At 46.7% G+C, this 25,516-nt stretch overlaps 1 protein-coding gene across 10 annotated transcripts in view; it reads right to left on the reverse strand.

Moving 5' to 3' along the window:
- The window catches only part of LOC144148417 (uncharacterized), a 203,713-nt gene that overhangs the window by 173,527 nt on the left and 4,670 nt on the right, over positions 1 to 25,516 (reverse strand). For all 10 annotated transcript variants that reach the window (XM_077680008.1, XM_077679998.1, XM_077680004.1 and 7 more), the window contains exons 2-6: positions 6,667 to 6,768; positions 6,219 to 6,317; positions 3,272 to 3,469; positions 3,017 to 3,202; positions 499 to 597 (exon numbers count right to left, since the gene is read on the reverse strand). In XM_077680008.1, the coding sequence (XP_077536134.1) occupies positions 499 to 597; positions 3,017 to 3,202; positions 3,272 to 3,469; positions 6,219 to 6,317; positions 6,667 to 6,768 (684 nt within the window). The remainder of the gene's footprint in view (positions 1 to 498; positions 598 to 3,016; positions 3,203 to 3,271; positions 3,470 to 6,218; positions 6,318 to 6,666; positions 6,769 to 25,516) is intronic.

The following is a 25,516-nucleotide window of genomic DNA, read 5'->3' on the forward strand; positions in this document are numbered from 1 at the left end:
ACTTTAATCATTGCACAAAGTTGAATTTTGCTCCAGTGTAGTCATTTGCTGAAGCAACTTTACAAATAATTAAGAACTGTCCCCTGTTCCCATGACAACTATGGGAATCACTGTTTTTCAGAATCACTACCCTTACAGGTATTTTATAACTAGTTGGACTTTCCTAACTGATTTCATTGGCCTAGAACTGATTTCCTCAAGGCAAAGGCTCTTCAAAAACGTGAAAATATCTTTTCCTTGCACTTCATTTGCTTTCCTGCTGTGCTTTGAAAGGCACCTTTGGTTATTTCGCATAATGCTGGCAAGACACAGCCTATCACAGGATTCAGAAATAACAAAAAAAAAACCTCTCCTTTACTTTAAAGACAAAAAAAAAGAAAAGCAAGAGAACTCCTATGTGAAAGGTGGTCAACTGGGCTTGAGAAATTGTTTTCCTGCTAAGCACTGAGGAATCAATAACAAAGACGAGAAACACAGCCTTGCTCAGGCCTTGCTTACCTTAGCTGGGAAGTTAACATCCGCTCCCTTCTCCAGCAGCAGAGAGGCAATGTTACTGTTGCCATAATGAGCAGCTATGTGAAGCGGAGTGAAGCCACTCTGCAATATCAGTAAGGCGGGACAAGAGCAGGATGTTACTAAGCCTCATTATGAAAGTGGGTACCAAAACCTTCCCCCCCAAAAAAACCAAGGAAAAACTTAATAATCCCTTTTGATAATCCTTCACACCTCCCATTATCTCGGGATGAAAGCACGTATGATCATTATACAAGGTAACTGCCAGTAATGAACACACTTACCACAAGCAAAAGAAGGATCCCTAAGCCTCCTGAATATGTGACGGGAACTTCCAGCTTATGTGGACAAGCACAACAGTTCGACTAACCAAAGGGAAAGGGTACTATTATCTTCCTGTGAATAGAATAGTTAACAGAAACATGCTAATCACCCTTCAAGTTGCTACGCTCCAGTTACAAGATGTTATGGTTCTAGCTTATTGTTTTCAGAAAAATACATCCCATATGGTGCAAGCTCCTATATACTTTTTTTATTCCTGGCCGGCAGCAGTCGTCACAGCCTTCAGACACCGCACAATGCTGACTATGGGCACGCGAGCAAAAAGCAAGGTGCGACACGGAAGACAATGACAAGGTGTAAAGTGTTGTCGAATGTCCTCTCCCAAAGTTACACGACTGACAGCACCTCTCCATGCACTTGATCAAGCTGGTCACATCTGCCAGCTTTATTTCAAGCTGCATAAGCATGATTAAACAGGTCCCGCCTTGAAGAAGTAATGTACTCTTCAATGCAACCCAGGAATTCTTAGGCGACGGACGTACCTCCTCCACTAAAATGTATTGTCAAAAAATTATTTTCGTCATTCTGTAAAATTCTCATCAGCTACATTTGAGATTATATTAATATGCAAGAGAAAGACGTGGCCTGCTAGGTGTAACACGGTTGAAAACCTCGAGCTATTTCATACCATGTACAATGAAAGTGTCTTGCTTCCACCAGAAATGTGGCTATCATGATCTCGAGCCACACCAACATGCACTGGATAACCAGTGAATTTTAGTTACTCTGAAAGCCTATTGCCGTAGCTGTCCTTTCCGGACCTTCCCACCTTGCCCAATAAGTGCAAAGCGAGGACGGAATCTATACGACAGCTACCCGTGACTTTTTAACACATACCTATAACTATTAAAACAGTCCCTTTGAATTATAGAGCACATGACCATGTTAAGTACAAGCCCATCATGTAGTAATAAACATTATTTTTTCATTATGCTTTTTACACATCGAAGGTACGCCTAAACTATGAGGAGCACAGTTGTGGAGGTCTGTGGCTTAATATGAAACGACCTGGGGATTTTAGCGTGCACTGGAATTTCAATGCATGGACATTTTCACTTTTCACCTCCATCAGAACAACAGCCACTGCAGCTGGGGTCAAAGCCGTGTATTTGTGCTGGGCAGCAGAACGCCTTACCCACTGAGCCATCACAGCAGGTACTTCACATACATTTTTTAATTTTAAGATGCTGAACAATCAATGACACATGTTGAGCAATAGATTTTATACCTTTAAATGGCAAGCCCCGCAAATCAGTAATAAGGGCTGTTTGAGCTTTATTATTGGCAAACCTCCGTGGTGCAGTTAGAACCATTAGGAACTTCTGGCATACTACTACTGCTGAGAAATCAAACACTTCTTCTCAGAACCGAAATATGAAAACCTTCAGGGTTCTTGGAGTTAGCAGAATCCCAGCTAAAGCCAACAAATCACTTTGCAACAAACCTACAGGAAGGCCACCAATTCAGAGACCGCCAAAAATGTGCAAGACGAGCAAAATGCTGTTAACGCAACACAGCCTGCAAATTTGAGCTGCTAGACATAGCAGTAGTAACTCATTATTACAACTTCTGCTGATGATGTCGCACCAGAAAAATAATAAAACCACAATGTTGAGCAATGTTCCGCAATGAAACTGCAATGAAACGAGAAAAAAGGTGTAGTAAGTGAACTGGTTTACAACGCATGAAACCCTCCTAACTCGTGTAATAAGCAAACAATTATGGCAGCTGTGCCATGGGGTATGATGGCCTAAAATATCCGCCTGTGTCTTGGTGACAATAAATAAGGCCTTAGTAATAACAAGTCAAGAAAAGCTCTGTGGATGAAAAAGGGGTCAGTCCTTTTCTTTCCACAAAACTTTCCTAGCCCTTAAGACGCTACCAGCAGTGAACATAACCTTGAAATTAGGCTGCAAGAGCAAAAACAAAACAAAAAAATTCCAGCTTTTTTTTTTTTTTTTTCTACAAGACTGCTTGGGATCACAGTGAGCCATATTTTCTTGCTGCTTATTGTAGGCCATTGCGGGCTAACAACGCTTTGGCAATAAGAACCTCAATGCAGACAACCCGTGCCAAAGGACCCCAGCTTCTCCCCGACATGAGCTATTCAGACGCAAGCACCACCTAGCAGCAAATGCGGGGCGAAAAGGAGGAGCGAGACCTTGGAAGTGACGTCGGGGTTGTGTTCACTGTGAAGCAGCAGGGCAGCTGCCTTGCAGTCGTCCTTCTTGGAGGCAATGTGCAAGGCTGGCAGGCGCACTTTGCCCCGGGCATCGTTCTCCAGCAGCACGGCCACCACCTTGTCGTGTCCCTGCTGCAGTGCCACTGCCAGGGGGGTAAAGCCGTCCTGCGCAGGGGGAAGGCCCCCACCGGTCACGCCCCCTCCCGCCCCAGCGCAGCAGCCAGCGTCCCTCACCTCAGTGGCGAGGCTCTGATTGGCGCCGTTGGCCAGGAGGAAACGAACCACCCCATCGTGGTTCTCCTGGGCGGCCATGTACAAAGGGGTGAAGCCATTCTGGGACTGCACGTTGACGTTGGCCTGCTTCTGCACCAGCAGCTTCACCACCTCTTCCTGGCCCGCCAGCGACGCTATGTGCAGAGCGCTGTTGCCTTTCTGTCAGGGGAAGGCAGGGAGGAGGGGTACAGGGCACCGTCATCGGTGCAGTGCGGGCAAAATGGCCACTGCCTTTTTGTCAGCTGTAGCCAAGTTCCTACAGCAGTGAGCGAACGACACTGCGGGATTATGTAGTATGCACTTTCAATTACAGTCTAGCCTCGTTAACTTGAACTGGTCCATTGGTCCCGGCAAAGTGACGTGTGTGGGAATGGGGGAAAACTCTCACTAATTCGAACCTGAAACACGTTCCACGGTTAATTCGAACAATATTGCCCGTCCGCACAGACTACTTTTCGTGAAATTCGAAGCCGAAGGCCAAAGTTCAGTGTGTCACTAGCCTCTGCAGCTTACCAAACCTGTAACCGCGTGCTTGCCCCACGTACATAAACCCCGCACCCTTCACACTATGGATCGTAGTCCGAAATGCGTGCCTGCTTCTTCGGGTTCACATCTCGAAATGACCATTGCGTATGCTGTACTTTCACAGCACATAATTATTGAAAGTGCACTCCGAAGGACATGCAATACTGTCTACTTTATTGCGCATACGTTTCTAATACTGGTAGCATGTGCTGTACCGCCAATCAAAGGAACCCCACTAGTTCGAACTCCAGCTAATTCGAACTGACTTTCTATCCCCTGGGAGTTCGAATTAACAAGGTTCGACTGTGTTATGCAACTCAACCTTTGAGATATCAATCGTAACGTAGTTTTAAAACAGGTGTTATGGTCAGTTGTGCCAAGCTGTGAAATGAAGAAGAAAATCAAACAGTTTATCTGCAATCCAGCTTCTGTGAACTTGTTGCAAGCTTGCAATTCAGCTCTTGCAAACTGGTAACGTTTACACTAATCCCACATCCCTTACAAAACAACTTGATGTTGAATGCACATAACAGGGAAGAGGTGTAATCTGGCTTGTGTCAAATAAAGCAAGTCTTTATATGTTACTGCTTGCAAGGATTTCAGCATGGAAGGATGTTGGTAGTAAACAGCACACAACCATCCAATGAAAAGAATGTCACTTTCAAACGGTGATTAATCATTGCCAATTCTATGGCAATATAATTCTTATGGCTTGTTGATCGCATCCCTAGTACTCTGGAAAAGTTACGAGCCAATCAGAATCCACTGCTACTTTTAACTGCCCCAGCGACACTACTGAACACAATTGCAGCCCATCATTAAAGTAGGCAACTATGAAATGTCGTGCACCTGTCTGGACATGGCTTGATCAAGCAACACTAAGAAGTGATATTTGCATTTCGGAAGGGTTCCAACTTTTAGAAAAGGCTACCTCAGCCAATACACCTCAGAATTGAATTACACTGAATAAATGGTGCAACATGTATCCTTAAGGGTGTTACTGCTTTATACCAAGAGTTAAAGGCAATTTGACATCTAAGTATTCCACAGTTTATAACCCTAGTTCTACTAAATCGGTGGGGAGTGACAAAACTTCCGTAAAATCAGAAAATTTGTAAAATCTGAAAACTCTAGAAAACGAAAACATTATTCCCTGGTAAAAAAAGCTTGTTTTTTGCTATGTTGATAAAGAAGGCCATTATGCACCACTCATAGCAATAACAGTCTCCTCAGACTTCACGCCATATCTCACGCCCCTTGGTGAAGGCGCAAAGTTGTCCACTGTTTCGTCAATGGTTTGTACTTTCAGCAGGCAGCGCTTTGGCGCCCGGTACCGGGGTTTCATAGCGGCGTCCGCGTAACCGAGCGAGCGAGCGAGGCACCTCAGTCAGAAAGAAAACGGAGAAGCGGCGTCTGGTGAAGGGAAGGGCGGCACGCGCTGCTAAGGCGTCATCTCCCGGCGCATCGCCACGGCTCAGCATGTCTCACTGCCTCCCCCTCACACTTTCGCCGGATGCTCCTCCTCTGTTTGTGGCTCATCCGAACCACGTGACGTTTGCGCAGGAGGTTCAAACACGATTTGCAACAACATGCTCGGTGGCAGTGAAGCGCCGCGAGATAACGGCAGAGTAGCGTTATCTCGCTGCTGTGCATTCAGTAGCACGCTGCTGTGCATTCGCTGATCACGCTATCACTTCCCGAGATGCAGCAGATATGCGCCATGACCAAGAAAACTGCAGTTCGCACTGCGCACAAATTTCGCATTAGGAGTTACAGTAATGGTCCTGTGATTTTTTCTTTGCTGTATTGGCGATACGAAACAGGTTATTCTCCTATTTTCTTCCTTCGATAAGTCAGGATGAAAGGTTTACAAGATCAAGTTTCCTAATACATTAAATCCTGTGGGCAACAAATGAAGCTGAGTGGGAAAACACTTAAAAAGTTGAAAAGCCCACAAGGACGAACAGGCAGCACCGCAGCATCAAATCTACGCAGCACCAAATAGTCCCCACTGGTGCATTATTAACAAACGGGGACTCCGAATACGTTTGTAACATTCGGAAATTCACAAAATGAGGTTTCAACTGTACAACCTACAAAAAACAAAAAAATAACTGTACAACCTACAAAACTTAATGCCGCCACTGAACGTCACTGACTCCTCGAGGCCTGCAGAACCAGTAAGCTAATTCAGCTGTAAAAAAGCAACAACAACAACAAAAAATATGCTAAACACCAGATGCAAAGAAGCCTGCCAGAGTTGGCCAAGTTATGCCCAGCATATGAGACAAGGCTTACAAAGTTACACATACAAGGTACAAGGATGTCAAAGTCAAATAATTCTGATGAGCTTTTTTCTTACAAAAAGGTTTCTGCAACGTACCTTGGTGGTAGCATTGACATTAGCTCCACGCTTGAGCAGTTCGTTGACCACGTTGACGTGGCCTTCTTTAGCGGCCAGGTGGAGTGCGTTGAGTCCATTCTGTAAATAAATGCGGCACTCTACATTGCACTAGATCACCGAAGTACTTCAACGTAAGCACAGCTATAGTCCTCGATTCTCTCAAAAGTTAGATGCCTGCCTTGTGAAGAAAGAACAAGAGCTTGACTTAGAAAAAGAACAGAGGGCCGTGGTAAATTACATAAGGGGACCAATACAGCAGGTCGGAATGAAAGAGAATTAAAATAAACAAACAAAATAATGTTAACTATACTTCATGAAGGCATTGAGCAACCATGCAAGGCCTGGGTTCCTGGGGTTGCCTACAGGACAGATTTTTGCAGATGATGAATAGGTTGTGCAATGCAGAAGCAACCGCAGCTCAGCTTACCGCATTGCTTGTGTTGATATCTATGCTGCCCTTGAGATAATCCAGCACCTTCTCAAGGTTGCCTGCACGAGCAGCCCGCAGGAAGCTGGCGTTGCCATCAGTCTGCGCAAAACAGAAAAGAAACTATTCAAACGATGTGCTCTTCTAAGAAGCCTTGAGACAACAAAAAGGCGGATGTGCATCAGAAATACACCTACAAAGCATGCATGCTGAAACATCCTAAAACTTTGCTTCTCAAATTCTTCAATGTAAAGCATACATGAGCACCGATGATTTATTCCTAGCAAATATAGAATCTTGGCACATTCTAGTTTGAGCCGTTCTATTTTTGGCTTCATCTAAATAGAAGGTGCAATTTCACCACAACAATACATACTCTTCGAGTACTCGCTGGCCGCTGCTGTTAAAGCATTACTAGTGCTGCACACCAAAAGAAAAATGAAGGAAGCTGGGAGCTAAATGTGCTGGGAGTGAAGTTAAAACTGTCTATAGAAGATTATTGAGATAGACAAATGGTGTACCGATCTGCATTCGCTCCCGCAGAAACGTGCATAGGAAGGCTGTACCCACTAGCATGCAGTATTCAAAGGTGCAGTACAGCATGCTTTCAGTTGTATCAATATGAGCACAGCTAAAGCAAACAGAACCTGCTGCAATTTTATCCATTTGGAGGCTACCTTATCACACCAAATTTCATCTTGAGGACCTGACCTTTTACAACTTTTAGGGTAGTTGTGCATCAACAAGAAATGCACAACTTGGCCCCAAAACTATTCACCATCGTCTCAGAGACATTAAAAACATGTAGTTTCAGAGAAATTAAACCGTTTCCAGATTCCCGGACTAATTAAAGGCATATGTGAAATATGCACTGAAGGTTTAGTCAAAATTAAAAAAGCAGGCACTTGAGGAGTGTAATTATTTATTGAGGATGTATTTCTATTAATCTTGTGTGTGCAACAATGACCTTAACAATGGTCGCAGGGAGGCTTCAGAAACTTCACTAATCTGATCAAGCATTTAGGTATCTGTGATTTTTCAGGTTCTTGAATAGTCTTGACCCATACTCATGAAGAGCTGTAAATTGAAACATGCCTGGTCACAAATACTTTTTTTTAAAAGAACATTACTTTTTCCAGCGATTTGAGTGATTGCATTTTGTTTTTGCTCACTGCTTGGCCATTAAATGTGTAAACGAGTGCAAAACTGTGAGAAAAATGGATGGCTGGTGTCACTAAGAATAATGCCCTACATTAAGTGCAAAAAAAAAGTTGCAACACACATAACATATGCTTCTGGAAAATGTTTTGTTGCGTTCATTTTGATAGGAACAAATTTTTCAGCAGGCTACGACTGACCTATTTTACCACAATGCCAAGCTCGAATTATGCTGATGCAAGTGACTCACCAAATAAATAAAATTTCAGCATTAAATTCAAAATAAGATATAGCGCAGATGCTTCATATGATACTATCACGACGGATCATATTAAACTAAGTGTGGCCATACAAAAAAGCATAAAACAAGCATAAACAAAACACAAATTGGCCAGCAACTTTTCTTGAATCTCTGATAACATAAGCATTGTTCAATGAATTCGATTTGCTAAAACTTCTGAATAAGTAATCACCAAAAAAATGGATGCACTACTTTGAAGGTGCAAGATACTAATATGGAAGATGTAAAAAGCAAAGTTAACCGCATACAAAAGGAGAATAGCTAGCATTCTGAAGCAGAGGAAGCTATGATTCGCCAGTTGCCTCCAACAGATAACTGTCATCTCTGTCCATCAAACATTTAACCCAGTTCAGCAACAGGCTACTGAACATATCTGAGCTGATAGCCCTGAGCAATCAAACTTATCTTCAGATGCTATGCTGGTGCCTTTGAGCAAATGCCCCAACAAACCACAACCTCACCACCAAATGTGGGCCCCGTGACAAGTTCTCCTCGCTGATATCTGATGAAGCAGCAGGCAAAGCTTCCAGTTGGAACGAGTTTCCACGCAGATAGCTCACAAATGCCGACACCGAGGAGAACGCAACATAAACCCATCCGTACAGCACCGAAAATGCCCCACCCCGCACTGGTCCCGACAACTCATTTGCTTCCATCCCTGCCACCAACGTACTGGCCAGCACCACCAACAGCGAACATGTGGTATGACCAAGGCTCCCTAGCGCCAAGAGGTAGAGAGAGACCAGCTACAGCCTTGAGCAGTGCAGCCTCTCTCTTAAGTTGCCATGAAATGGGCATGACTCGAGATTCCACGCTCCTTGAGAGCCTGCCCCTCTCACACGTCGTTCTACCATTCTGCTCAGCAACAACAAAGAGGCAACTTTCGCACGTGGGCAGGGTCGGCCATAATGGCGCTCTGGCCTTCACGTCTAGGAACTGCTACCAAGAAGCAGGCATGCGGACAACTGCAGGTGGCATAGGTTTTTATAAACACTGAAAGTGAGATATGCTGTTGGGCTAGTTGGTGCATTATGAATTACGAAAATTGCACTAAAAGGACAAACAGAGGAAGGACGACAGACAATGCGCATACTCTGTCATCCTTCCTCTGTTTGTCCTTTTAGTGAAATTTTCGTAATTCATAACTGAAAGTGAGCTTTGAAATAATACTTGACGTTATTGGGGCTGTTGTTCTGGGCGTACAGCTGTTACTGCCCGCTAAAGTCACAAATCATAAACCAGTTGGTCAAAAAATTCCTTCCTGACCAACTTTCTTTGTCGAAAGCTCTCACAGATGAACTTCTTTAATCTCACAAATCCCGTCCGGTCAAGGTGAAAATTTCCCCAAGGCCCAAATTACCCTGTAAACTACAAGTTTCATACAATTTAGTGCTACAAATGTTAAAAGCTTATTCTCCTGTCTGCATTCAAAAGCAAAAGTGTATGCCTCGAATGAGTAAATGTAGGGACACTTTTAGTAGAGGCTAGAACAGTTTAATAAGGTGATGTAGTCACTATAACTTGACGACTTAAAAAACCATCGAGGAAAGTGAATGCTAACAATTTTTTTCGTGACGTGCCTACAGCTTAACAAACTGGAGTACAGTTAAACCTGGATGTAACGAACCTCTATGCAACGAATTCCTGGATTTAACGAAGTTTTCCGATTCCCCATTGCCAGCCCCATTGAAACCCGTGTGTTTGCGACGTCTATGTAACGAAGGCGTTGCAATGGTTAACCTTGATGCAATGAACTCGCTGCACAGATCAGCCATTATTTCTTGCACTTTTTCTGAAAAATCGGTTGGAGAAATGCACTAATTTAGCAAATTTCGCCCAAACCGCAAACTACTGTGTGTTTCCAGGTGTGAGTAGTGCGGTGTCCACTGCTGTGAGTGCTCCACTGGTATCTGTGGTGCTGGTTTATCAGTGATGAGTTTTGCTGCCACAGAAAACGAAAAGTTTTGACTTTCCAAGACAAGCTCGCAATTTTAAATGCAGTCTATGCCGCCAGAAACGAAGAACGTTGCCGCCTGGTACAGTATCTTATCTATAAACCTCTCACAAATTCTGAGTGCGCAAGAGAGCATCAAGTTCGCGAAAAGGTGCCCTTTCAGCGTAAGTTCGGTTCTTGAAATGCATTATTAAGGCACGGAAAAGTGTCAAGGCGCAGAAGTGATACTTAAGTTCTGTTAGTGAAAATAAGGGTAAGTGACCTGGCTTCTTTGGAGCAGAGTCACTTACTAAGCTCTTGGGAAAGTAGCAGGCGCAAATCACGCAGTTTTTCACAGTGAAATGAATTCTTGAAGGGCGAGTTCACCGTCACTGATGGCTAGCATTTTGGTTTCGTTTCTGCTTCATTCTTGCAAGCCTTAGCTCAGAAATTGCATGCAACGAAAACCTCCATGTAACAAAAAATTGTGAATTTTTTTCAACTTCATAATATCCAGGTTTGTTTAACTGTACAACTCTTGTTTAAAGTGTCTGATTCCTTCATTCCGTTTTTATGCGTAAACTTATGATGATGGCACCGTGAGTGATTGTTCTCTTTATAAATACTCAAAGCACGGCCCCTTGTGCCTTCACGACCACCACCACATTTTTCTGTTACTGCTGTGTACTGTCACTGAAAACACATGTTGATGGTATCTGAACGTATCATGTTTACTAGGTTTCTATTTGACTCATGCCAGAAAAAATGCTTGCCTAAGTTCTGACAGGCACCAAACGCATTGAATTCTCTGAACATTTTCTGCAGGGAAAAAAAAAAAAAAAAAAGAGGCCTTTTCGTATTTACAATTTTTTCCTCACAAGCCTTTGTCATGCGTACTTTGAACATTTTCACGACAAATTTTCACAATGCTTCATCACAGCTGCTTTATGCATAAGGGCGATGCAAAAACAGATACAATACACAGCACACACTCATCTAATGTTTTGTTGTCATCACAAAATGGCAAACATTGGTAATATTGGAAATGATATATATTTGACCTCATGTTGGCTTTTGTTTTCCTTTTGAAAGGGCAAAAAGCATTTCGCTGCAGGTTTTGGTATGTATCAATTTCACTCATAAGATTACGCTATACATGGCACCACGAATTTCGAAAGTCAGGGGTTAAAATTTTGCAGGCCTTCTGTGCTTATGCTTACTGAGGTGCAAACTTTGCATGAAATAAGTTTTCTCTTTTTGTTCACAGACTTTCCTTTTAAAGTAAAGTTTGGCTGGGTTCCCTATGAGATTTCTGAGGAAGGCATACACGTGGTTACATAGAAACTACACAAATAGAACTGCACTGCCCCACTTCACCTATATTACAAACCAAACATCAAATTTTTCACCTGTCTGAAGCTAGACCTTGATTTTTATCAAGGTATGGCAGCTATAGTCAGAAAAAAAAAAGAAAAAGCATAGCGCAACGTTGATGGGGCCTTGTCCATGCCCCGCTGCACTTTTTTACAACAAAGCTAATACCTAGTGAGATGTCTAGCAACACAGATGACATCCCTGAAAAGTTTTTTTTTTTTTTTCAGAAGTGTAACATGACATTTCATTAATGTAAACTACAACCTTTCCTGATGAGTTAGGACAGACACCCCTATGTCAGAAATAATGGGTTTTGTGTAAAAAATATATGGCGCCTCAAACAGTGCAAGAGAAGCTAGACAGCGAATGTGCGTTACGTTTAAATGGAAGGAGCAGACGGCAGAAATTGAACGAAGTTGGACGCGGCTGTCACGGCTACATCTCCAACTTGCAGCAATCGTGTTAAGCAAAGTATAGAATTAGAATACATTTGCTGCGCATTTTCCCAGAAGGTTAATTTCCTAACAAATGAATTATCAAATCATACTAATGTATTCTTTATAGAGTTTATTTGCCAATAGTGCCAAAGTGCATCCCAGTACAATGATGTCATCGCTTTTGTATTCTAGTACACTCTAGCTTTGTACTTCGAACCCATTGTTGTCCCCAAGCTGTTTAACAGCATCCAATTTACTTTAAAAGCTTCACGTACGCGTGTATGAGCGTGCATGCGTTCGTATGTGCAAGGTTTCCTCGTCCCTCCTGTAATGGCGTTTCTCCCATGCGGTCAAACGCAAAGGTGTTGACTATGCTAGCTTATCAGGCATCAAGTAATCTTCAGATAGGGCAGCATATTCAGCACTTAGCGCGATAGAAAGTCGTTTATGTCATGTGCGCCCGTCTCAAATGACTACGAGCAATCAAAAGCTGAGACTTGGACGCGTTGGGAAACTGCAGACATGGTTTTACGTGGCGCCACGAAAAACACGAGGGATAAGGACTGAGACGCAGACTCTTCCTTCGGTCGCGTTTTTCGATGTGCTGCGTAAAGCCGAGCGTACGTGCGAGGAGGAATACCAACGAATCCCGATGTTCACGAAGGAATATACCACATCGAGTAGAAGTACGCGCAAACGTCCGCAGAAGACTGGTGCAATAAAACCGCGACGCGTGCGGCGATTGCCAAACGAAAGACACCGCGGAACATGCGACCGGCTTGGAGTGGGAGCGCGGGTAAGGTCACAATTGATCGAGCGGAACAGAACATCTAACCCCCGGATGCATCGGCAGAATAAATGGCTCGCTTCGCACACTGCTGTCGACCGAATATCGTGTAGCGGTATGCGCACGTCTGCCTGCGCGCCTGCCCTTTCCACTATTTCCTTTTTTGCCTCCGTGATCCACCTGGACGCAAGCGCGGTACAAGGTGAGGCCGCGCGCGCGCGCTGGAATCTGCTCGCTTTTACGGAGTACCATTGGATAACGCCGTTAGAAGCCGGCCGTCGGGCGCCACGCCTATCACCGGCGAACCGAAAACGAGTACGCGAGTACACGATAAATGTCCCGACCGGTTCCTTCGGTCCTGACCATCCTCCACACGGTCACTGAAACGCTTTACACAAACAGCAGCAAAACCTGAACGGAGTTTTAAGAGCGAACAGGATAACAACAAAACGGTGCACGCCCACAGAGCGAGGCTCGCGGCGGATTCTGTCGATCAAAGCGCCGCCGGCACCAACACAGACCGGGAAAGCACCCGCGTGTTTACATCTTCGCGAAGCCGCTGAGCGCTCGCGACCAAAGCTACGTACACCAGAAAGTGTACATAGCTCTGTGCGCGAGGGAATGGTCTCTTAATTACTACGCGCGATACAATTTAAAACTAATTTACCTGCTGTTCCCCTTCAGTAACCATGGTTACCGGCCGCTCTTGCAGCTCGAAGCAGCAGCCTACATCGCCGAGAGGATCCCTTCGAAGAGGCGATGAGCTCGCCGGTGTCGAAAAGCCGCTCGGTAGGTACGCTTAGCGACAAGTCCTATCTGTCGTTTTCGCTCCAGGACAATGGGTGAGGTTGAAATTCTTAAATTATGATTGCGATATCGAAACGCTGAGAACTACACCGATCACGGCGGGACACTTGGAAACGAAGCGGCGCTGAGGCGCGTCAGACGCCAGTATTGATTCGGTACAGTGCGCATGCGCGGGCCATCTGCTTCTGCCGAAGATGGCGGCGCCTGGCGTGCCACCGCCTCCGCTCCCTCCGTGATTTGCCTCTCCAAAGCGGCCCGGTCGCGCAGCTCGTTCGGCATTATCCTAGAGTTTGTCGACCAGCGTAACTCCGTTATTTTCGTTATTTAAGGCACTGGATTTGGCAGGTTCATTTATCTCCGTGGTGTCTTTATAAACCCATAGTATAAAAACCAACAATAGGCGTCCGTGGATACAAAACGACGCATTTCGAATTCGCGCACCCCGTTTGACGAGAACTTAGTATGACCTGTTGGTACGATTAATATCAAGATTTTATATGAAGCTACGTAACTGTAGCTGCTAAATTTGCTACAGCACAAAGTTGTGTTGGTACTGATGGGGCGGTATATAAACCGGGCGCGAACGTACGAACACAGAAAGAGTATGCAAGCGTTGTTGTTACGTTGAATATGTGCAATTTGTTAAGTTCGGAACAGTAAAATTATTTTCCGAATTATCAGGAAAGGTATCAGGCGTGCTGTCCGTTGTTTCAAATAAATCAATTCTGAATAATCGATCGACGTTGTGCTTTTTCATGTGTTTTTTTTTTCGAGCCCCTAGCATGCATATCCGAACTTAGCAATGCAATGTTCACACTGATTTCTTTTAATTTTCAGTTTACTGGCGAGAGTAAAGTTATGCGTGTACTGTAATTACCTGGCTTACAGCATAGGCATAAATTTTACCCATTTTATTTTTTTATGTTTTTTCACATTTTACAGGAACACGTGCTAAACCGAAACGAGCTTTTGAACTGTCGCACCGTCAGGGATATCATATAGTACCATTACATGTTATTTCTTTGGATGGAGAAAATTACATCCTCCAATTCCCGTGCTCAAATTACAAATTACATCCTCCAATATCCTCAAACACTAGGATAAATTACATCCTCCAATTCCCGCGCCAGGTTCCAGATCCTCGAGTTTTTCGACTTCCAACTTTTCGTCCCAGCGGTCAACGTGACTTCAGCCATCGGCAGTCAGCGTTTCCGCATCTAGGCATGCATGTTTGTGGTAGCTGCTTTGTGAGCTCGTTTCCGAGTATTGTGGCTTATGTTACCGCGACGCCGTGAACTCGTTTCCAAGCATTTTATCATGGGCGCCATTCTAATTTCCTGTTGCCTTAAAAATGTTTTTCGGACGTCATTTTCTTTCTACACGATTTTTTTCCCTGCTGTTCTTCTACCGCCTGGACAACCGCAGTCTTGTCATTTGTGCATTAATTTAGAGCCATATAGTTTTTTTAAGCTCTAGATTTACTTCGGTACTCGCCTATTCGTCGCTTGCGCAGTGCTTGGTACCCGCACACGCATACTGATGGCAGTTCGGGCAAAATTAAAATCAATTCGGTGACTGGCTATCAGACACATAAAAACAAAATACGCCTACCGAATATACCCCCCCCCCCCCCGCCCCTCACGTTTGTATGCTTCGCCCCAGTACATTTCAATGACCAATATCGCTGCTTCCAAGAGAGCAAAAATGACGAATACCGAGCCTCAGCATGTGACATGACTAAAACAGTTTCATCCTCTCTGTGACGTCACGTAATGCAACACGTCGTCATGCTTGTATCGCGTAATATCACAGCACAGGTCCCATTTTTCGAGCCGCATCGTATGTTGGGCGCCGTCATTGGTCTACCTCTCCCCCCCCCCCTTTTTTTTTTTCACCCTTTTCACTAGGCTTGCCTTGGCTTGAAAGTTTTGATAAAGGCAGGGACCGCCTTCCAGTAGCCGCAGTATGAAACCGAAATCGCCGCCTTCGCAGTATTACGCCTTGGGCAAGTGACTGGTTGGTTGGTTGAACTTTATTTGAGCCCATAAAGGGGTCACCATCAAGGTGGCCAATGGGGCGGTCCCCTATTCTCGGGGCCCGTATTCGTGACTGGATCTATCTCTACACGAGAGGGAAACCGCACAGCAGCGAAGCCGTACAGCGAGCATCCAGCTCAAGAAGCGACGATGAGAGGAAACGACTGCTGTGCTGGTTAGGCGTCAGTCACTTGAGAAATCCTGGCTCAAAATAGCGCGCTCCTGAGACTGAGCAGGAAGCGCACGACTGCAGATCGAAGCCCGCTGCCACCTCATGCAAATGGCGTCCGGCCCCGCGCTCTTTCTGCGCGCCTTACAAAAGGAGATGAAAAGAAAACGGCCATTCAAGGGCTCTTTCAGCGGGGGGCCCCATTCAAAAGCGGGGGAACGGAGCGCCGACCCCAGTGTTTGCGCTCGCCGGGCCCCGGAACGGCGGGCCGAGGAACAGAAAGCCGAGAGCGGGGGACCCGACGGGACGCCATGGCCACGGCACCGGAAAGAAGAGGAATGCATATGCAAGGGCTTCCTGGTAACGCTGGTAAGGCGTGGAATCAGCGGGTACGGTGCTACCTCTGGAGATGCCCGAGACAAAGAGGTGCAGTTAGCGCGTGCTCGCCTCGCTTGCGAAGCCAACTTATACCCAGCACAGAACTGGACGCCACCCAGAAAGGATTTCTCGAACAACCACTTCCTTCCTGAAGCTGCGCAACATCGTAAATAACATTTTAAGAAAATCTATTCAAATTGAACGTTGAAAACAAAACCATTTTTCGTTGACGCGAGCGATTGCCACCTCCGAATGTTCCCAGCTTAGTGACATCTCTATCGTTGAGCCAACGACGGTTGAGGTGCCCAACTGCCGCGCAATATAGTCAGCAACATACTTTTTCACTGCGTACATCTATGTACAATTACCAGCGCTTCCAGAGCCATCTTTATTGACGGCTCTTCCGTTTTTACGATATTTTACAATATTTTAAGCGGTATTTTACGTTGCATCAATGGGGGAGCCTGAAATACCTATCGGCCATTCTATCTCCCCGAAAAAGTCGGGCGGAGGCATGGAATTCCTGTCCAACGTTAACTGCACCTCGTCTGCCGGTCATGTCGGACTTGGGCAGAAAAAGTGTGCTGACTGTGCGCCAGGCACAGAAGAAGCACTAAGAGCTTTATTGCGACGTCCGCAGAAGAAAACGACAACTGGGTGGGGGAGGTAAGAAGAGGGTGTACATACTATTAAGGAATCTGAGCTCGATTCCAGTGGCGCTATTGAAATCATTAAGGGTAGCACAACCGGTAGTATCACGGAAAGGGACAGTAGGAACGCCGATTCAGATTATTTAGTGAAACATCACCTGAGCGAACTCCGTGAGACACAACGTAAAAGCTCGTTGAACTCAAGCGACATAAAACTAGCCTTAAATGAAGGCTGCTATGGTCTTCGCTCGCATCAAAAAAATTCGTCAATTGGAGCTGAATCTCGAGCAAAGCGTTCCATCCCCTGCTGCTCAAGGTGCACGCGTGAAAGTCGCCAGTTCGCGGCCAATAATCATATAGTTCACACCGACCGACAATTAACAAAGCGGCCTTAAGTAGAAACGCGGGGCGGAAATTGCGTCATGCTGCTCCAGTGATTCGGGGACCCCATCGCGAGAAATCTTAGTTGAAACGAAACGTGTTTCAATGCACAATTTCATTCAACTACTGCAATTGCGTTTCCGTGGCAGGTTAAAAAAAAAAAAAGCTTTTCCCAATGCTGTTAGTTCAACTGAGACTTCACTGCCACGCGCCATAGTTCATTTTGATTGAAGCACAGTTTGAGTTTTGTTTCTGTGCGTAAGCGCAGGAGGCTCAAATCGAACAAATCAGGCGTCTCCGCCCGCTGCGGTAAATGCGTTAAAAAGAGGCTTTGCGGTTTTAAAAACTATCTCGTTTTTATACGTAGTCGTTCGCGTGTTTGGAGGCTTGCGGCGTGCAGAAGGCGCACGGGCCGGAAGTAGCTCCACAGGGTAGCTCGAGCATTCCCTCGAGGAAACGCTATTTCGGACGCATGGCCCGACGCCGTGGCAGCCAGCCAGTGTGCATGGCGGTGGCTTCAGCCACCGCGTGCATCCAGACAGCCCCGCCGCATCTTTGGTGCCAAAGGGGAGAAAAGACTGGGACACGGCGGCAAATGCTCGTGGAAAGGGCGCAAGGCCGGTGCTCCACGCAAACCGAACAACTGTGTCACACTTTTATTTTTTTCCCCTCCAAATAGTATTGAGCATTTTGCGCATGCGCCAACTATATGTATACAGAAGAAGCAGAGAAACGATTATATTAAATTCAATTAAACAAAAGCACCCCAGGTGACTTCTTCGGAAAATCAAGCCCGAATATTTTCGGTTCGGGGCATGCAAGGAGCTCCTCAGATATCTTTCGTAAGTCGGTAGGCATAGGCGCAAGCACAAAATCACTGATTAGCACAAAAAAAAACGACCAAAGGGTATAAAATTGTGTGCTTGAGTTGCGAGCGCTCGTGAATAATATCTAAAGACGGCAGTGTCCCTTGCTGACATTCCGTTTTTTTTTTTTTTTTTTTTTTTGTACCAGCAGTGTGACATCGGATGGTAAACAAAACTCACCAAAGTACTTTGCGGCATCCGTATCATATCGAGCCGAAGTGATGTTCCCTCGTCCCGACTGGACCGGCTTTCGACGCTTATGAGGCAGTCCTCGTGAAGGGATGATAAACGGACCGTCAGCAGCACAAATTCACTTTTTTCGAATGTCGCACAGAGCGAGAGTGCGAGGTCTTGTATGCTTGAAAGGTTGCATTACGAAACAAACCTTCCAGAAACTCAAGTGCGGTAATCGGCAGATCCGACAATTGCGCTTCAGGTGTTCACCGGCTATAATCGTTCGAAGGGGAGGTTCCGATACTCTCGAAGTGAGTTCGCAGATGCGCAAAGACTTCGTCGCATGGGCTTCGCGCCCAGTTTCGTCCGACGACGCCAAGGAAACCGGCGGCGAGTGCACTGTGGCCGTGGAAGCTGACTTGCGGAAGAAAACGTTGAGCCGGACACATACGGAAGAACTATATCAAGACGATGTCGTCACCGTTTAGAGCCCTATTCTGACAGGAGCTGAGACTGGGTCGTGGCCAAGGGCTCCCACGCAGCGCACCCATTGGCTCGCCGGCGGAAAAGGTGCGCACCACGGCGCGGGCAAGTCCTGTTCAGTGCCCTTTTCTCGCAGACGGTGCGCGGCGACCGCGGCTGTCCGGACTGAATCAAGAAGAGCAAAGCTGGGCGTCTGCAGCTGCCGCCGCATCCAGCGCGAGCAGCGGCTGGGCCCCGGAGAGCGCGCGGCGTAGACAGGACGCATTTAGAAGGAGCGCTGGCTTCCCGCCCGGGCTACTCCTGGGATCAAGGTCCCCGACATGCGGCACAAGGCGGGTCCGCACAGGCTGCACGAGCACGCACTCGGGCTCGCAGGCAGGGTCAAAGCTCGCACCGATCACGAGGCCGTGTACGCGCTCGCGGCGACATTGCGGAACGGGGAGGGTCTTCCTGGAAGGTCTCCTCTCGTATGCGCGCGACGACGTGACGGGTCAGTCCTGGCTGTGGTGGCCTAGCAATGCACCACAAGGTTCACAATAGTACGAGTTGTTGTCGACAATCGCATACTAATAGACGACTTGGCAATGGCTGTACATCTGGTCAGCCCGGCAGTGAACAGGGCTGAACAGTCCGCCATTCAGTGTCTTGCAAGACGTAAGGCTGTGAAGGACATTTGCGTCGTGTTAGGTGTGTGTTGAGGGTGTGTTGTTGTTATTATGATTAGGCTTAGGTGGAATTTTTTGCGTCTGAGGCAAGGACACACGTCTCGTCTAGAAGTAGTGTTATTGTGACCAAACGTGAGGGGATGGGTGATCCCTTTACGTTGCGGATCGCTTTAGATGTTTTTTTTTTTTTTTTTTCAGCTTGTCCAACACGTGCGGCACGTGTTGAGCAGACTAACCATTTCTTTTTCACGTTAAAGGGGCCATGAAGACAAAATACAACTTTGTTTAATTTAAAAGAACCAGACTTTAGTACTTTACTCAGCTCCATTCCAGCCACAAAAGACGTTTTTTTAACGAAAACAACGCAAGAAGTATTGAAAATCTTTTAAATTTCGCGCTACAGTGACATGTTATGGGCAGGAGTGGCGTCATATGGGCCAGCACTAAAAATAGAATTATCAGAGTGTTGACTGCACCATAGCATTCAAATGATGCGATCAAATGGAACTAGAGGCCCCACTGCAATGGTTTCGGTCGGCGGCCGCCAATGGCACAAGCAAGATTCTGTGACGTCACAGAAAAGTTGCCGGAAAGTGGCTACGGAGTCGCCACTGCCTCACACGATTTCTTTAATATATGCATTATTTTTCCGAAGTATGCGATAAGACTGGTATAATTGTTATCGGGTCAGAGTAGTGTTTGTAATGAACCAAACATGTATTTTGTCTTCATGGCCCCTTTAAAAGCACGGAGCATGCTGCATACATGCGTACAATCAAGGTTATCACGACAGTTCAGGACATGCGCAACAGCCCTCCGTCTAACGACGGCGATGGTTGAAACGCGAAGATCTCTTGCACGCGAAAATCAGAAGGCGAAGTGCCAAAGCCAAAGCCGCTGCAATCAAAGTCAAAGCGTCAACGATCAAAGTACAAACTGCCTGTGAGTCAAAGTCCAAACTAAGTCGACAGCAAACAAATCCTTCACGAGAAATCTGAGCCCCCCCCCCCCCCCACACACACACACACAGAGACAGACACAAATCGTCGTCGTTCAAAGTGAAGCGTTCAAATTCGCTTTAAAATACAAACTCCTTCGACCGTGTTCTCGGAAGGGCGCAATTGGTAGCCGCCGCGGCTTCATAACGCGAGGGACCCAGGTTCGATTCCGACCACCGGAAAGCGCTTTTTTTTTTCTTGTTTCATCACCGTAATCGCACTCATCATCATCATGTACCTTCCCATTGTATAAAGCTGGCTTTCCTGCAGTTAGTTTTGGTTACGTCAGCGCCATCAGTTAGACCGAGTTACTTTTCTTCGCTGCTCGTTCGCTTCCTACACATGCAACAAAGTCACGAAAATGTACTATATATATATATACCTCTATCTGAAGCTTCAAATGAAACACCCTATTGAGGAAATGGAAACGCAAGGGCAAAAAATCCAGCCGACCGTTAGATGTAGAAATGCGATTTCAGAGAAAACGGCCCCATCGTCGTACATCAGGCGCGCACGCGCTTTTAACAAAAGCAGAGGGCTCACATCTGCTGTAACGCCGCCCCTTTTTTTGGCAGTCAGTGTGAGATGACACTGCCTGCGAAGAAATGGAGTCAGCGTTATCTGACAAGAAGCATAACGGAATTACAGGTAAATAATTTAATCGACGAGCAAACTGTCATCGCTACTACAGTTTTATACTTCATTCCTGCACTACCCCCCCCCCCCCCCCTATGAAAAAGGAAAAGTTTGCAAAAGAAATTTGTACAGAAAGTTACGTTCATTAATTTTTTTTCAAAGACGCCCGCATAACCGGTACCACAGAATGAGGATTAATTTATTCTCCGTGTTTTTTAAAGCTTATTTAGCTACTGCAGTGCATATGTGCACGCCAGGTTAGGCGCTCGGCGTGATAAATTCGCATTGCTACTACAGCCGACTGTAGTAGGCTGATACCCACTATAAGAGATTACAGTTCGTGTACTTCGCCACAACGCACCGTAACGGCCCAACCATGAGACCGGCATCGACGAGGCTGAACCCCCCCCCCCCCCCTCACACACACACACACACATGATTACGCAATGCGAGCATGAAGCTATGCATCATTACAACTGTGCAAAGATGTGTTGGAAGTGTGCGAAGCACATATGCACCGCATTTCTGGGACAAATCGCAATGCGGTCATTCGTCGAATGCGTTCCGTTTGTCGCAACAATTGGTCATTCCAAATTTGTCGGGTGAAGCAGGCCTGCGGGGAATACGAGCGATGAAAAAATTCGGCAGGTCTTACAAGTCACTTAAATGACTAATCCATATATAATCAACTGGGGAAATTTGACGAATAACGAAGCTTCGATTTTCTGAAAAACGCCCTATGGTATGGCTTCACACAATGAGAAACGTCATTTTGCACGCCTTAATGTCCAAGCGCGGAACACATTTTTCGTAATTGACCTAAACGTTGACCCACTGATCTCAACGACGAGTAATTCAAGCGCGCCATATTCATGGAAAAGCAGACGCACGGGTGTTTTTAAGGGCGTGGGATATTTCCGCACACCCGTAAAATTCCCGTGTGTTTATTACAGCACACGTAAGTGACGAATCGGGATGACCAAACGAGCGAGGGAAAACAATGAGGGAAAACAATGACGAGGCTAAAAAACGACCGACAAAATGTGGTCTTCGCTGGGGCATTACGCCGCAAACGTGACGTTTCCCATTGTGTGGCGTCTCCGCGCAGGTCGCCTTTTTGAGTTCTATCTTGTGTTTGGCACTGTTATTCGTTGAATTTGCTCTCTTGGAAGCGACAGGCGGTCACTCGGGTGCATTGCGGTGAAGCAGGCTGTGAGCAATTTTAAGAGGCTGATCTTAGCGCTATCTATCTGACGACATGCGGTTGGCCCAGTACATTTCTACGTCGCAACAAGAAGCTCACAAGTAAGAAGTAAAGTATAAAAAGAGCAGGGAGGGGCTGGGCTAGAAATCTTGCATCACATACGTCCCCCACCGAACATCGATCGATACGTCGGTCGCAACCTTCTGTAATAATTTACGATGTGGGGAACGTGTAAGACACGCAGAAGCATTTTTTTTTTTTTAAATGAAAAGCAAACATGGGTATACGCTTCGCCGATTCAGCACGAGGCTCAAGTTGGCTGACGTTAAGGTATAAGGACCTGACCTCGAAGATACGCGCGGTCGTATGCGGTACGTGCACGCCAGTACACTGGTATACTCACTGCGAGATTGATCGGCATGGTAAACGAGGCCGAGCCAAAGGGTGCTTTCGGGTCTTTCGGTCAGGGGCGGCGTCACAATTTACTGTCTTCCACGGGCATTGTTGCAGTCCGTGTCGCCTTTATGATTTAAAGTATATCTGGCAGAACGGCTCGGCTCTTCTCAAAGGAGGAAAACAGCGAATACTTGCAAGGCAAGTAACCACAAACGTCGGTTACCAGCACCTGAGTTATCCCCGTGCTCAAAATCGGGGGCAATATATACGGACGATTGGCTCGCTGAACGGCGATTCCGCGGCATGTCTTCAGCTCTTGCACCGGCGGCGTCGACAACGCACAGGTAGTCGCAGCGCTGCCTGCATGCTTCCAGCGTGTCTCCGCGGTGGACGAGATGCGCAGGCGGCTCCGTGTAGCGGCGTGAGTGCACGTCTGGCCGGTTCCTCGGGGCTCGCGTCGGCGACGCGCACAGACTGTGCTGGTCGACGGGCGGGGTCCCGGACGAGCCGTTACTGCGCCAGGCCACGTGGTGCGCGGCCTGTCTGGCGGGATATCGAGCCGCGGGCGGTGCGCGAGGGGTCCGAGCCGCGCTTATGTGCCGTCCCGCGCGAAGCCAGCGCCGGCCGATCGATGACAAAGAGTAGCGCTCGCGAGGCAAGCCCCGAATGGGCCCACGCCACGCCCAATGCCTGGAGGGCGAAGCGGGCGGCGAGTGTCACGGCTGCAGCCGGTGGGATTTTGGAAGGCGCGTTTTCGCCTAATGAAGGACACGAACGCGTGTCTGTGAGTGCGGAGCACTCGGGTTGCAGCGCGAAGAAGCGCGTACATTTTTCAGTGGCTCAAACGAATCCCCGCGCTCGGGTGGCACGCGTCCTTCGAGAATCTCGCCCCTCCCTACAGCCCAGAATACAGGCGAAAAGAAAAAAAATGCAGCCTGTTCATGCAGCCTTCAGAACTCCATACGACCAGAGGCCTCACTTACATTTAAGGCAATTTTAGCAAGAAGGCAGCACGCAGTAAGGCCTATCAAAATTGCTTTGTGAAGCCGGTCCATAATTAGTCACCCTATAGCATGCACCAGCGTCAAAAAAGTTTAAATTGGGGCTTTACGCGCCAGAGCCACACCTATAGGCGCGCCGTATAGTGGATTGCCACGGATCAATTTGGACTAGAACCAATGTCAGTCACATGCTTGATGAAGTCACATCTTATGCTGCGGCACGGCAAATCGTCTGAAACGGCGGATTTTATCCTGCAGGGGCAACACTATAGCGGCTCGCTGTGCACTCAATGAATATACGCGGGGTTATATAGACCAAACAGTGCGTTTCTGAAGGGGAACCGCGCTTACGGCATCTCGGTACTTGGCATTTCGCGCACCCGTGAGTGGTGCTCTGCTTTCGGTATCGTAACTGGCACGATCTGGAAGTGCGGGACGTCCTGTAGCTTAAGTTTACGCTCATTTTCACTGTAACTACAAATATGCATCCGTTAATCTCGTTTGCTATTATAGCTACAGTGACCGCAGTCTAGCCCCTTAAAGATGACATCCCAGGGAACTGCGCACATATACGGCCCATTACCGTATAGAGTGGGCGTGGCACCGAGTCGCGCATCGGTGTTACGACCTATAGCACGTCTGCGGCTAGTGCAACATAAAATTCTTCCTGAGCTTTGATTAAAGCACAACGTTGAACGACAGCAGCAATAAAGATAGAAAGAAAGGCCTGCGGGTGGACTGCGTGCACGAGCAGTCTCGCGACACACACGTTTATCACGCACACAATTCGACTCGTGGCACTACCAATTCCAAAAAAGTAACTGACGACAGGACCTGAGAAAACTCATCTGTGAAGGAAAGCTATAGGGACGACTTAAGCTTGAGAAATGATAGTTACGTGATTGAGCCTACCTGGCCTTTGCATTCCTTGAGAGTTCACACTCAGATGGATCTCTTCTGATTTTTTTTTTTTTTTAGAATACTTCTTCCAATTTGAAGCGCGTAATGTTAAGAATAACTGCGGGTCTGCTTCAGTACAACGCATTGCAATGATCAGGCACGATCATAAGGGACAAAGTAGCCCTATGACGAGGCCCGGCAAAAGATTTCAATGACATGTACGAATGGGGTCTGCATTTCGACACTGCGTAAAGGCACAGCGCAGGTGAAAACATCACGAGTCGAATCGTGCGTCGGATCTCGTCACTCGACGACAAATTTCCTCCTTTGAACGGATAAACTGGTCGCTCAGGTGCACAGTGGGAATGCAGGCCCGCGGGAACGTTTTAGGAATGTGTCCGAGTCAGATGGTCACTGTAGAACACCAGAGGCTCGGGAGAGCGTACCTGCAGGGACCTGAACAATGCGGTCTGGCTCAAAGCATTTAGTCTGCGCCGGGGCATTCCCTGTGCGAAACATGCTCGTCGCCAGCATGACGTTCTACAGGCAAAACGTGGTGCCGGGGACATATACGAAGTTCTACTGCCGCGCTTTCAAGTTTGTAACTGTCCCAAACAACCACTTACGTTGCACTCAACGCTATAGGAGCTCCTCTTGACAGTTCCTGACCTCTTTCTGTCAAATTCATAACATGCTGATTCATGTTCTATATGTAACATTGAATGAACTTCAGTAACCTTGAAACAAGCAGTTAGGCTCAGATTTGGGATCTTATTTTAGTGCTCACTTTAAGTATATATGTTGTTCACTGCAAGTAGTTCTTTTTTCAAAGCTCAGTTATGGATAAAAAATGAATAATATCTGCATTTCAAGCTACCCTTCCTGTCGCGACGGGCATGCTGGCCTCCCCTCCAACTCTGCACTATTCTCGTTGGCCTCGTCAGGCAATGCAGCCGGCGTTCGATCTATGTACTGCTACCGGTATACTCCGTTAACGCCGCAGACGTAAGCCAAAAAACGCTGGTAGAAAAGTCATCCCGCCGTGCGATTAAAGAAGCCGGGCTATGGACGGCGGTGCACCGGCTGCTAGAAGCTAGAGAAAATGCCCAGAAAAGT

The sequence above is a fragment of the Haemaphysalis longicornis genome, unplaced genomic scaffold (assembly GCF_048455015.1).
Source record: "Haemaphysalis longicornis isolate Haplotype H1 unplaced genomic scaffold, Haemaphysalis longicornis Haplotype H1 scaffold_1, whole genome shotgun sequence".
In the NCBI taxonomy this organism is placed as follows: domain Eukaryota; kingdom Metazoa; phylum Arthropoda; class Arachnida; order Ixodida; family Ixodidae; genus Haemaphysalis; species Haemaphysalis longicornis.